At 40.8% G+C, this 14,975-nt stretch overlaps 1 protein-coding gene across 1 annotated transcript in view; it reads right to left on the minus strand.

Moving 5' to 3' along the window:
* Nucleotides 1-5,331: 5,331 nt before the first annotated feature.
* Nucleotides 5,332-14,975, minus strand: part of lhx6a (LIM homeobox 6a) — a 59,414-nt gene continuing 49,770 nt past the window's right edge. Inside the window, exons 8-9 of the mRNA XM_068011886.1 lie at nucleotides 11,261-11,435; nucleotides 5,332-9,142 (exon numbers count right to left, since the gene is read on the minus strand). Of these exons, the coding sequence (XP_067867987.1) occupies nucleotides 9,063-9,142; nucleotides 11,261-11,435 (255 nt within the window). The 3' untranslated portion in view covers nucleotides 5,332-9,062. The remainder of the gene's footprint in view (nucleotides 9,143-11,260; nucleotides 11,436-14,975) is intronic.

Here is a 14,975-nt window from a genome sequence, read left to right on the forward strand (position 1 = left end):
TTAAGCAAGCATAGCCAACAAACAAGGTAAGAAACAGTATTAAGGTAACAGAAAAGGCTTAAACAAATGCAAGGAAAAGTGGCAATCCAACAGATTTGAGAACTGTAAAGAAAAGGATTCAAAGAAAGTAATGAGGTGCAAAAGGGGAATCTGAACAAAACTTTTCAAGAGGTATCAAAGTTTTTATAAATATATGAAGAGGATGTTAAGGCAGAATGTGGGCCCAGTAAAGAGAAACACAGCTAATCCTATAATGGATAATTTGTATCTGTTTTCCATGTAGAGCAAGAGGACCCAATTCCAGCAATACATGATAACATAAAAATAAGTCAAAGGAGGAACTTACTGAATTAAATACATTTTTTCCATTTCCATTAAAAAAAGTTATAAGATAGATGAAAAGAGACTGGCAACTAACATAGATCAGATAGACAAATCTCCAGGACTTGATTTAACCCTTCGGTTGAAACAAAGATACAAGTGGGAACATTAGTCATAATTTTCCAAAGCTCTCTAGATTCGGGAATTGTACTCTGGATTGGAAAATTTCAAATGTTGCTCCATCATTTAAACAGAGGGAGGGAGAAAACAGGAAACTACAGACTTTAACACCAGTTATGGGGAAGTTACTGGAAATCTATCATCGAGGGCAAAGTGGCTGAGCATTTGAAGAAGCATGAGTGGATAAAAGAGTGTAGATTTGTGAAGGTAGGTCATGTCTGACCAACTTAGTTGAATTTTTTGATTTCACTAACAGGGTTGACAGAGAAATGTTTATGGATATTGTCTTTATGGACTTCCAGAAGGCACTTGATAAGGTTACACACAATAACAACTTGCATTTGCGTCATTGCCCCAGCTCTTTTTTTGATCGTCCTAGCTGCCATGCTCTGTCTGACTAGAGACGAGCTCTCTGCTGGAGTGCAGTTTATTTATCAAATGGACGGTAAACTATTTAATCTCAGGCGACTCCAATCAAAAACTAAGACCACCCCGACTTCTGTCATTGTGCTCCAATACGCTGATGACACTGCAGTAAGTGCTGTGTCAGAAACAGATCTTCAAGCAAATGAGAAGATGGGACTTACACTGAACATTCAGAAGACCAAAGATCTCCATCAGCAAGCTCCAAACGCACACGGCGAGCCCCATCGATTAGGGTTCATGATGAGTGCCTGGAAAATGTGGAACACTTTCAGTATCTTGGAAGTTATCTTTCCCAGGAGGTTTACATTGACAAAGAAATCCAGCATAGCCTGAAATCTGCTGGTGAAGCCTTAGGCCACCTGAGGAAGTGAGTGTTTGAAGATCACGACATCAAAACTGAAACCAAGCTCATGGTCTACCTTGTGGTCGTGATCCCTACCTTACAGTATGGGGCTAAAACATGGACAATGTACAAGACGCACCTCAAAGCACTGGAGTCATTTCATCAACGCTGCCTGCGGAAGATCCTACATATCAAGTGGGAGGACAGGCGCAGCAACATCAATGTCCTCTAACAAGCAGGCACCACAAGCACAAGGCTATGATTATCTGCCATCAGCTTCATTGGTTGGCCATATAGTTCAGATGTCAGACACCAGGCTCCCAAAGTAGGTCTTTTCCCAGCTCAGTCAGGGTAGACACACCAGAGGAGGACAAAAGATGTGCTGAAAACATAAAGAAATGCGACATTGGCATCAACTGGGAGACCATCGTCCTGGACCTAACCAGATGGAGGCAGAGTCTGTGAGAAGGGTCCCAGCATTTTGAGACCCAACGACGACAAAATGAAGAGGAAAGGCGAGAGCAGCGAAAAGAACAAGCCATGACCCGAACTAATAACACACAACCAAATATCCCACATCACAACAAATGCTCTACGTTCCATAAAGTCTGTAGATCCCGAATTGGCCTCATCAGCCATCTTCGAACTCACGAAATACAATTATCCTCACCTGCAAGGGATAGCCGATAAATTATATAGCCACAGAAAATGCTGGAAATACTCCACAGGGACTGGATTTTATGATGTCTCCCGTGGCGGGTTTGGAGGCGGGGAGAGCATTTAATCGGATGGGGTGGTGGTGGGTGGGGACTCTGCCACTTTCTCACCTCCACTCCAATTAAGTCCTTCCCACTCCGGCAACAATTGAGGCCCTTAAGTGGGCAATTTATGGCCAATTACAGGCCTATTCCCCCCGCTGCCGGTGTTAGCCCAGCAGTGGGTGGGCCTGTCGCCATGTGGGGAGCATGGCACAAATCCGTATGGGTTGCTTGCTGGCTCCCGGGGTGGGGGGCGTCCTTCGTTCAAAGGCACAGTGCCTGATGAGGGACCTGGCATCGGGAAAGTGGGGTCCCACAGCGAGCCACCCCCAGCCCTTGCTGCTGACACCCCTATAACCCCCTTCATCATGATCCCCACCCTGCAAAACCCTCCTGCCATCACTCACCCATGACCTGGGTCTATCGACAACCCTGAGCCTCAGATGGGTGCATTACTGGCTGCTGCCACCGCTTCCACTGTTGCACTGCTGAGTAAAAGATCTGCCAGCTTCTGATTGGCTGGCATTCAGTGGGCAGGACTTCGGTCCCAGGATCCTTAATCCTGGGCAAGGTCTGCTGCTGCCCAGTTAAGTGCCTGATTGATACACGATACGGTGGACCTTCCCAAAAGGAGGCGTCACGTGACTCTCGCCGGCTCTTCAGCTGGCGGGTGAGACCCCCTCCATCATTTCCATTAAATACCACTCATTAACTCTGTTTCTCTCTCCACAGATGTTGCCAGACCTGATGAGTATTTCCAGCATCTGCAGTATTTTGCTTTTGCATTTATATAGCACCTGCAATGTAGTAAAACATGCCAAGGTACTTCACAAGAAAATGATTAGACAAACATTGACAACACAGGAGACTATTAGCAAAAACTACAGTGCATGGCGTTGGAGGTAACCTTGTGACATGGGTTAGTAATTGGTTGGGAAATAGGGTAAAGAGATGAGACAAGTATGTTCCCCAGGGATTGTACAGGAGTCTTAGCTTTTCGCCATATTTATATATCAATGACTTGGTTGAAGGAATGGACAGTTGTATATTCACTTTGCAAATTACAATAAGTTATGTGGTGCAGTAAATTGTTTCAATGGGAGTTACAAAGGGCCATAGAAAGAAAGCAAGCCTTTAATTTGTATAGCACCTTTCACAATCTCAGGACATCCTGGAGTGCTTTGCAGCTAAGGCAGTACCTTTGAAGCGTAGCCACTGTTGTAATGTAGGAATCGCCTCAGCTAATTTGTGCACAGCAGCTCCCATAAACAGCAATGTGCTAATCACCAGGGTTTTAGTGATGTTGATTGAGGGATAAGTATTGGCCAGGACACTAGGGAGAACTCCCCTGCTCTTCTTTGAGATAGTGCTACAGGATATTTTATGTCCATCTAAGAGAGCAGACGCGGCCAGTTTTTGTTATCTGTCCAAAAGATTGCATCTCCAACAGTGCAGCACTCCTGCGTTGGAGTGCCAGCCTAGGTTTCTGTACTTAAGTCTTTGCAGTGGGACTTGAACCCACAACATGACTCAGAGGTGAGAGTGCTACCAACTGAGCCACAGTTGGCACCTAAAGACTGATTAAGAATGGGCAAATGTGTGGTAGATGGAGTTCAATGTGGGAAAGTGTGAAGTCAGCCACTTTGGATCCAAGAAAGACAAATCAGAATATTTTCTTAATGGTCAAAGACTAGGAGCTGTGGAAGAGCAAAGGGATTTGGGTGCCCAAGTACATAAATCACTAAAAGCTAATGCACAGGTACCAAAAGTATTTTTAAAAAAAGGCAAATTGAATGTTGGCTTTTATCTAAAGAGGATTAAAATAAAAAGTGGAGCATGTATTGCTACAGTTGTACAGAGCCTTGGTCAGACCTCATCTGGGTTAGTGTGTTCCATTTTGGGAACCTCACCTCAGGAAGAAAAGTCTCATTGTAGAATCACCAAATGATGCCATGGCTTAAAGTGTTAAACTTAGCACAGATTGCATAAACTTGGCTTGTACCCCTTTGTGTTTAGAAGGTTGAGGGGTGATCTAATTAAGGTATTTAGAATGATAAAAGGATTTGATAAAGTAGATACAGATGAGCTATTTCTGCTGGTGGGGTGGGTGGTCGGAACAAGGTGTACAGTTTTAAGATTAGAGCTAGGTCATTTAGGAGTGAAATCAGGAAGCACTTTTTCATACAAACAGCAGTGGAAATCTAGAATTCTCTCCCCCGGAAGGCACTGGATGCTGGATTAATTGATACTTTGAGGTTACTGTTGATATTAACATAACTAAGATTTATGCTGGCATTATTCATGCATCAGTGTGTGTTATACTGATCATACACAAGAAATCTAGTTTGTAATCCAGTCACTTAGCTCTTCTTGTATGTATACAACTCGTGACAATGTTTGTAGTTAAATGAATTGCACATTTGTTTCTCAGCTCTTGGAAAGTGGTTATGTTTTACGTAAACAGATAAAAAGTATTTTTCCTCAGGCTCCTCCAGAGCCTGTGGCACTGCTAAGTAGCTAATGACTACACGTACGCAATCTGTTACTGGAGTTACAAAATCTGTCCTGCAATGAGACTGCACTGGAGTTCACAGCACTTAAAGCACCAACATATTACAGAACTACTCCTACATGAAGCAGTTATAAAGCACAAAAAACATATATAGCCAGTGCTTGTTTCTGTTAACTTTTACACACAGTCACTAACACAGTGATTGTGTTATTGTGACTCTGCTTTTATCAACACAGTTCAACATCATCAATCTGAGGAGTTCTACAAGTTAGTTACCTTGCTGACATCAACATTCACTCTTTGTTCTCTTTGTTATTTGGAGTTAACAAACTGAGGGGCAGGGTGAAATAATTCACCATTACCCAGCTAAATTGATGATCAAAGTGAATATAATTTAGTGTCTAACTTGCATTAATAGTATGTGGGTTTATCATCATGTTTTTTCACATGGTGAGTTTTTCCCACCTCAGCCATTTCAAAGTAGGAAAATTCCAAGCACAGGTTAGATACTTACCCACAAGCGTGAGGGGAAAAGCAGAGAAACAGTCTGCCTAAGCCTGGGCCTTCCTTACTCATCTCCAATTTATTCAGCGAGATTAATGGAGGCCTATCTTCTCAGACCAGGAAGGCATGTGATGTAGAAAGACTTTGGGGAAGAAAAGTAAAACTTAAAGAAAAATGATATTAACAAAGGCTTGAATTCATCAAAGTGGCAGCACTTTTATTGCATTTAATCACACATAATACATTAACAATGCACAATAAAAGTCTAAATGTTACAAAAACTGAAAATTTTAAAAGTGCTTACAGAAGTTTATATTTTACAATAAATACTTGATTAACAGTGTCTTGACATTTTAAAAGTAGCATCCATTTTGTAATGGTAATTGTTGTAAGCCAAGACATGTTGAATCATCACATGCTGAAACAAAATTTACATTTGGATTAAAAACGCTTTAAACATCTATATACAAGAACACATGACAGGACATGAGTCTATGCTTCAGCATAATCCGTGAACTAGAGTGAAACATCCTTTTCCAGGTTACAAAATTGAACATACAAAGACTGTATGCTTGGAAAGAAGTAAACATTTCTTTTTATTAAAACAAAATAATGTGGTCATTGTGCTTCTTTGCTCTAGCCTGGATGGTCCTTGTAAACTTTTACATTTTCATTAGACATAGAATGAACAGTAAAACCTGTCTATATGAGGTATGATTCAGCCATTACACTGTGGTTAATCCTGTGTAACTGCTGATACATTACTTACTAGAATTGCTTGTGAATCCATGGTTCTATAAATGGCGAGATCTGCACAACTTGGTTTCCTTTATGGTAAAATGTGTAAAATGGTGACAAAGTATTTTGCGAATTCCATAGCTCTTATTATTTCCTCACCGCTCCAGCCAGCCAGCCAGACATGACAGCAACTTATCTGCATCCTCCATTAGTCACTGCTACCAGTTAAAACACAGGATGACCTACAGATCCAAATACATTAAATAAAATAGAAGCTGTGGGGCTAAAAATGGATATGTGAACCATTAGTCAGCCAAACAACAGTTATCCCAGTGAAGAACAGCAAAATGTCTCCACTATTGTATACATGTCTATGTATACATGCTCTCAATAACTCTGCAACCAGTCCAATAAGTAGGAAATAGATGTTACACTAGTATGCCAGCAAAACTCTGGCCTATTTTAAAGTCCAGGAACGAAGCACTCAATTTGATTTTTGAAGCATTGTTCAGGGCAACTCAAGCCCTCAATCTAACCCTGAAAACTTGGCAAATATAACACTATATAAACCTTCTGATTTAAATTAACAGTTGTCTTCCATTTCAACCTACTGGCAGTGGTCTACTTTTAATTCTGTCAAGTTTTTATAAAAAGACTAAGTGGTATAATTTGAGGTTCTCCTGCAATGTGATGTCTTCTTTAGGAACTCAAGCTGCCTACCTCAGCATGAATAACTAACTGAAAGGGAGGTCTGTAGATCATACTTCAAAACACTGCTAGTGAGACTCTGCTTTTCTACATTGCAGCAGTTACATTGAAGCCAACGAGATCCAATTTGTGTACATACATATCAAACAGAATGATTCCTCTTTTTAGAGAGGTATAAAATAAGCTTTTACAATCTTTAAAAATGTAAATCTCACCTTTTAATTCTCTACTTTACATTTTTGTCACTATTGTTTTATACCACTATCACACAGGTCCCAGAATCTGGCAAACTCTGGCTACTTAGCCGCAGTAGCAGAGCAGGATGTATTTAGAAACAAATGAGATTGCTCGGGTGAACTGGACAGCAGAATATTGATAAACAGGGAAAGAATTTCTTACTTTCACTAAAATTTGCAATAAATATTCTGCTGTGGCCTCCAGCCATTTCTCTTGTACTATTCACGTTAACATAGGGCCACACATCACATTATGAGAGTTAGAAAACAATGTTAATTTTTTTCTGCTATCAGAGAAAATTTTTCCCAGATTCTGTCCCATTTCTTTCCTCCTCTCATAAAAGCCCTGACTCTTAATGGGGTATGGTTTCCATAAGTGATAAAAGCTCACCCAAGTGACCATTTTTAATGTGTGACTTTAGAAAGAATGCCCAGCGCAGGCTATTTGACATTGGGAGCTTCCTCTCCACACATGCACACTTGCCCAGCACAGGTAGTAGGTAGCAGTCTGGAGGAGGATCCTTCGCAGATTTACCCCCTCCCTAACTCAGGTCAACTGAGGAAAGTCGCAGGAGCTCTAATGCTACTCTGGCTGAGATCACCAAACAGCACAGACTAGGGATCAAACAGAAGCCTTTGGTCTGTTTATCCCAGTGTCACACAGTTAGTATCATTTACTAACTAGGCCAGAAGGACAGCCCCACCAAGTGTTACTATCATTTTCACTGTGCCGCGAGGGCAGCGACTCTATTTACAATGCAGACAACCCAATCTGACTCACCCTTACTCTTCTTACATGGGGGCTACTACATCATGTTCCTTTCTTCATTATTTGAACAAACGGAAACAGTTAATTTAGTCTTCTTTCTGCTGAGATCATTAATTTATGCCACATGAATAAAACATTGTACAACAAATTACAGCCAGTGGCTTTAGCTCAGCTGGTCTGAGACACAATCAATCATTCAATCTTGTTCAAATGCAGCGAGATGGTTAACGAAGATTATTTCTGATGAGTTCCTTATTTCAAACTTTAAATATCATTTCAATTGAGCTGAACTGGACATTATTGGTTGGAACTAGAATTTAATAGGCAATATGAAGACATTTGTAGCTTACTAAAAATAAGCCACCATAATCTAAGAGCTGTTAGTGCATAATTCATGAGCCCAAAGGATGAGTGAGTTTTGTGGGCCTGATTTGTTGTTGGTTTACATTTCTGTGAACCAGAAAGCCCCATTATATATCTTGTTTATAACTCAGTCAATGATTTTAACAGTTTATTTAAATTACTTTTGAAAAATGAAGTCAACAAAGTTGTGTTATTGGGTGGGGCATTCAACACAGCACAAGACTGTTGCTGTGGGGCAACAGCAGGACAGGGAGTGAATTCAAAGTGTTGCATGTGAACTGGCTGATGTGTAAGTGGTAGGGTAACAGAAAATAGGAGGGAAAGTTTTCATTAGCAAGTTGTTTTGAAAAGAAGGCCTGAGAGCGACAGAATTATGACCTTTTTTTCCAAATGTGAAGTAGAGTGCTGTTTCCATGACTCATAGTTGGTGGGCTGAAGAAATGCTTAACGCAGCTTTTGTTGTGTCATGTGATTTTGGGAGCCAAAAAAGTACCAATTCAAAAAGTATACTACACAAGTAAACCACCCATATTGGGTCTACTTCTGAGATACTAGATCAGGATCTTTAAAGGTGCCCAGTTGTTGGGAATATTGGGGGGCATGAGTCACAATGCATAACACTCCTTAATGCTGCATTGTCAATAAAGAAAATGGACTAAGTCAAAGAAGTTAAACAAAGTTCAAAGTATTCTCAGCTCAGCCCAAGTATTACTGATGCAATGTTGGAGGTGTTGTGATGCAGCAGCAGCTTTAACCAACTCTGATATAGGAAATTCTTAATACTGTTACTAGGGGGAAAAAAATTGTTCTATCACTGAAATCGGTCCTTATCCTGACAAGAACCAAAAAGGTCCAGCCTTCAGATTAGTGAATATGTTCTTCAGGTAACGAACAAAGAGCAAAATACTTCAGATGCTGAAAATCAGGTCTGACAAAGAGTCTACACCTGAAGGGTTAACTTGCCTGTTCTGTCCAAAGATGCTGCCTGCTGAGTATTTCCTGCATTTTCTGTTCTTGTTTCCCTAGATAATGAATTGTCTTCAATACAATTTGAGAACCAAGCCATGTGAACAGCATGTAGACAGGTCCTAGCATCTTAATACATGACTGAGAATGTACACAAGCAGGATTTATGAATTAAAATTTTGCTTGACACACGATCCATGAATGCCAACTGTTCTTCAAAGACTTTTCGGTAGAGGGATCAACGGCTGATTGGCAATTGTGGCAGAGCCAGAGCCTGGTGTGGAATAGACTGTGTTGTCAATACTGAAAATGGATGACCTAAAAAAATAAAAGGAGAGCAAATATGCCAATAAATTTGAATGAAGCAGTGACTGGTTTCATAAGTATATGGGAACATTAACATTGTAGGAAGAATTACATGGTTAAAGTATACAGTTGTTACTAAGGGACAATATTCACAGTTAATTGCTTTAAAAGATGAGAGACTAATTAATATTGGTATTCAGAGGGATTTGGATGTCCTTGTACATGAATCACAGTAAGATATCATGCAGGTACAGAAAGTAATTAGGAAGAAAAATGGTATGTTAGCCTTTATTGCAAGGGGTTAGAGTAGAAGAGCAAGGAGGTCTTGCTGCAATTGTGCAGGGCTTTGGTGAGTCTGCACCAGGATTACTGTGTCTTCTTGTCTAAGGAAGGAGATACTCACCTTAGAAGGAGTGCAACAAAGGTTTGCTAAATTGATTCCTGGGATGAAGGGGCTGGCCTATAAGGAGAGATTGAGTCGAATGGGCCTGTATTCTCTGGCATTTAGAAGAATCAGAGGTGATCGCATTGAAATATATAAAATTCTTAGAGGGCTTAACAGGGTGGATGCTGAAAGGCCAGTTCCCCTGGTTGGAGAGTTTAGAACTAGGGATTATAGTCTCTCGATAACGGGTCGGCCATTTAGGACTGAGATGAGGAGAATTTTTTCTTCACTCAGAGGGTTGTGATTCTTTGGAATTCTCTGCCCCAGAGGGCTGTGGATACTCAGTTGATGAGTATATTCAAGACTGAGATCGATTGATTCCCTTAGTGCCCAAATATCTAAGGATGTGGGGATAAGGCAGGAAAGTGGCATTGATATTAAAGTTCGGCCATGATTTTACTGAATTGGGAGCAGACTCGAGGAGCCATATGGCCTACTTCTGCCCTTATTTCTTATAGCATCTAAAGTAATCTAATGTTCACCCAAAATATGAGTGAAAATATTTAATGCCTGCCAATACTCATGGAAAAACTTCCATAAGTGGTGGCAAATATCAGTGATGACATAATTCCCATTCCTGTTCACCCCAAATCTGCTAGACAATAAGCTTAAAATCTGGGTCAAAGCTTGTGTGTGAAATTCCTTTGTTACTTTAACAGAGGTATTGAAACTAAATGTGCTTGTATTCTAAGAAACAAAAAGACTATTTTCAAGGTGAGAAAGTCTTAATTACACATTTATTGCATTGATTCAAACTGTCTCAAGATCAGGAAGGATCCAGGACAATTTCTTCCCAGATCTGTGCAAATGAGATTCTACAGGATTCTACAATGATTACAAGTCTGCAAAAATTTGTTTCCACTGCCAGGCAGTCCATGGAGTTTATTCAGTCAGTTGTAAAGTAGAGTAATCTGATAATTATAAGTAGGAGTGCTTCCAATTAGCAGCATAAATAGGATATAAATTGGTTAGAAATAACCTAGAACATACAGCTATGACATTATAAAGTTAACTTCAGTGGCATTATAGGTAAATGTTACATTAATGAAGTAAAGGCCAATCAAAGTTGACAGATAACATTCTGTGGCAATTCAGATCACTGGATAACTACACATAAGGAATCTCATTGGGCCCATCTTAGCTCACACATCTAGGAAAAATGCCTCAATAATTCACATCTCCCAACTGGACCTCGAGGAATGAATTAAGGTTTTTCATATTCATTCCCCAATCCTGAATTCTATTCTAAATGATGATCACAGTGCAAATAAGTTCTTCTTGACACTTTCATCAGTTTTAGCCAGATATACCTTTCTGCACCATTTACTATCATTAACATACTCTTAAAGTCTCCCTCTCAGTCATTACCTTTCAAGAATGAAGAGTCACGGTTTTTCCATCCTCCCTCATAACTAAACTCTCTAATGCCAGGCATCAGTTTCATGACTTCCCTCCACTGGCATTAGGGCCTAGGCTGATCAAAACTGGAAAGTACTTAAGGTGCTCAATTCGGTAGAATACAGTTCCACTTTAATTGCTTCATGTGATAAAAATTGTACTTGTTCCCAAAGCATAGATACTTCAAAGAATTCCACATAACTGAATAAGGAGATCTTTAGAATATTGTACTCTGTAGAATATTATACAAACTCAAGGGGAACAGAATGCAACACACATCTACTTACTTTCCACATAGCCATGAAGAGCCACCATCCTGGTCCGCTCATGGTGACTGAAAGCTTGGTAATGAATGTCCTCTGGTAGGGACGGAGGAAGGCGTGACCGAGGGGGACCTGGTTGACCTACTGCATGCTGTGGAGTATGCTTTTTGTGACGTGCTCTGCAGTTTTGAAACCAGACCTGCAATAACAACGGATGCAATCGATCATGGTATGCCACGATGAAAGCCTCAGCTGGGCCCAATGATCAGGAGGAATTTTTTCAACTGCACACATGACTACAAAGTTCACCCAAACTTTAAAAAAAAATCTAAAACTCCTCTATTAAGTTACATAAATGTAATTAGTTACCAAGTGCAAATACAAACACAACTTAGTGGATGTTCAAAGCAATTAATACAAATTTATTCATAATAAGCAGAACTGGTGAAGACTAGATGGGCTTGAATGGCCTCCTTCTGTGTTGTACGATTCTATCATTCCATGATTGCAACTTGAGGAGAGGGGAATTATAACACATATCCATGTGAAGTACAATCCTGATCTTCAGATGGACAGATAGTACAGGAGAGAGTATCCAGGCTGACCACTGTAGCTCAGTGAATGCATCCTTTTCGTGGCCCCAATTTTACCTTGCGATGGGTAGAAGCGGAGGAGAGTTGGAAATTCACCTGCTGCTACAAATATCAGGTCTGGGCTATTTTAACTCACAGGCCTCGTGAAAATGCCGTCAGTTCACTTCCCGTTCGACTGGAAGTTGGTGGGAAACAGCTGCTAGCTTCAGGAAATTTGTGTGCCTAAGGCTGCCTGCCAACACTCAAATAGGTGAGGGTAGGGGCATCTGTGACAGAAGGGAGATGGAGAAGTCTGCAGCACGGGTAAGCCTTGTGGGGCCTGGGCAAGCCCTCCTGCTCCTGCTGGCCCCATAAAAGGAAATTTAAAAAAAATCTGTTCGGGCCTGTTAATCTTCCTGGCAGGTCCTGACTCTCTTCAACCCTGTGGGAAAGCTATAGTGGCAGTCATGCCCTGACTGCAACTTTGAACGCCGATTTACATATTTAAAGCTCAGCTGCCCATTCAGAAGCCTGCATAAAAGCCTCAGGTTGGTGGGAACTGGGCAGCTCGAGGGTGACTATCCACACGAATACACTTTCCAGGAGGGCTCACTGGAAAACAAACAGGAGCAGATTTACCACTCCCTAACCCACAGGTGCTGATGCCAACTGGGGCACCCCTACCCCAGCAGAGCTCAGCTAACTCAGCACAGACCAGGGATTCAATGTGGTAACTTCAACCTCCTTGCTGGACATGCTGACTGAGGCATGGAGAGCCAGGGTTGAGCTTCACCACCACTTCAGAGTTCAATCTACTCTAGCTGTCATTAGTATCCAGAAATCTATCGCTTTCGATCTTGAACATGCTCAATGATTGAGCTTCCACAGTGCTCTGGGGTAGAGAATTCCAAAGATTCACCACCCTGAATGAAGAAATTCCTCTTCATCTGAGTCTTAAATGGCAAACTCCTTATTCTGAAAATATGTCCCCTGCTTCTAGCCAGGGGAAACATCCTAACTACATTCCACCCTGTCACGCCCTGTAAGAAGTTTGTAAGTTTCAATGAGATCACCTCTCATTCTTCTAACCTCTAGAGAATACAGTCCAGTTTCCTCAATCTCTCCTTATAAGACAATCCCACCATCCCAGGGATTAGTCTGGTGAACCTCCGCTGCACTCCCTCTGTAGCAAGTATATCCTTCCTCAGATAAGGAGACCAAAGCTGTAAACAATACTCCAGGTGCGGTCTCACCAAGGCTCTATCCAATTGCAGCAAGACAGTTTTACTCCTGTACTCAAATCCCCTTGCAACGAAGGCCAACATACTATTTGCCTTCCTAATTGCTTGCTGCACCTGCATACTAGTTTTTAATGACTCATGAACAAGGACACCCAGGTCCCTTTGCACATCAACACTTCCCAACCTCTCACCATTTAAGAAGTACTCTGTCTTTCTGTTTTTTCTACCAAAGTGGATAACTTCACACTTATTTACATTATATTCCATCTGCCATGTTCTTGCCCACTCACTTTACGGCACAGGAGGCCGCCATTTGGCCCATCGAGTCCATGCCAGCCCTCCATGGAGCTATCCAGTCAGTCCCACTCCCTTGCTCGATCCTTGTAGCTCGATCCTTGTAGCCCTGCAAGTCTATTTCTGTCAAGCGGCCATCCAACTTCCTCTTCAAGTCATTGATTGTCTCCGCTTCCACCACCCTTGCAGGCAGCGGGTTCCAGGTCATTACCACCCATTGCGTAACAAAGTGCTTCCTCATATTCCCACTGCATCTCTTGCCCAAAACTTTCAATTAAAGAATGAGTTCAAAATTTAGATTTGGGAATCTGAAAAATATCACTCCAAATCCATCAGATATGGACACCAGAAAAAAATTACAATCAGAATTTTGGATATAAATTCCTCAACATACCAAAGCCTCAATGTTAAAAGTCTACTCCCATAGTTCTAGGTAACGATTGCTCCGGAGTGATGGTAGTTATGGAAACAGATACAATGATATCAACAAGTATTTTACAGTGCAACTCCTCCCCTACATCTTGGCTCCCATCTTGTATCTGTGTTCCATCACTTTCGTTATGAAAGCTGAATAATACAAGGTGATGAAAATTACTCTTGGAATCTGGAGATGTGTAATTCCTTCCGAGCTGGAATTTTCATTTTAAATATTTGTCACTCTGGAATATCTTTCTGAATTTGACGTAAATCAACTTTCAGCTCACCAACAATATAAACTGAACTGGAAAAACTGAATCCTAAGGAGAAACAAAATATGCTTTGGGAATAGAGGAGGATCTAGATATGGAAGAGCTGCCATCAGCCACATGGATCAAATGTGGCCAAAACTCAGAACCAGACAACAAAGTATTGGAAGGATGAATTCACTGCACTGGAGTCTGCCTCAGTTCTTAGTTCATCCATGACTGGGAGGTAACTGAACTCAGGCTGGTAGACAAATGGAATTTTCCAACCCTGATCACTTTACATTTTACTCCAATGAAACATGTTTTTACTTACATTACATTCCACATAAATTGAAAAAGTTAATACTGGTGAAAGATGCTTTTTAAAAAAGTCCCTACAAAGATTGAAGGCATAGAAGTGGAGTATTAGTAAGTGTTAACGTATCAGGGATATATAGATCAAACATGACAGGAAAGAGGTGATAGAAAACATCACACTGAGTGACCGTGAACTGAATAATGTGAGCACCAAATCCACATCTGAGTTATAATGTTTCACATCTTAAGACGTATGCTGCATAGCACTACTGCCATGTCAGGTACTCTGTTCACAATCATGCCAATATATGCAGATTGAGTGGAATCATTCCAATATTATACCCATACTTAGAATATTTGTTGCATATTGTAAGCATGAATTACAATTCATATACTGCATATGGAGCCAGGCCATTTATGAAACTCTGTCTTCCATGCAATTGATGTTAATAGCCTCTTCAATAAAACTAGAATGACTGTGGTTTTACTATCAAAGGATGCCACAAGTTGTAATACAATTAGTGTGAAAGGGCAAATTTAAATTTTTATATTTTTTTATAAAGCAGTTTTGGTTTCAGTGTTGGTGTTAGCTGACTTACATTATTTTGTTAAAGAATTGTTATTCGGTATAATTTCTTGGAAGGTACTG

The sequence above is a fragment of the Heterodontus francisci genome, chromosome 32, assembly GCF_036365525.1.
Source record: "Heterodontus francisci isolate sHetFra1 chromosome 32, sHetFra1.hap1, whole genome shotgun sequence".
NCBI lineage: Eukaryota > Metazoa > Chordata > Chondrichthyes > Heterodontiformes > Heterodontidae > Heterodontus > Heterodontus francisci.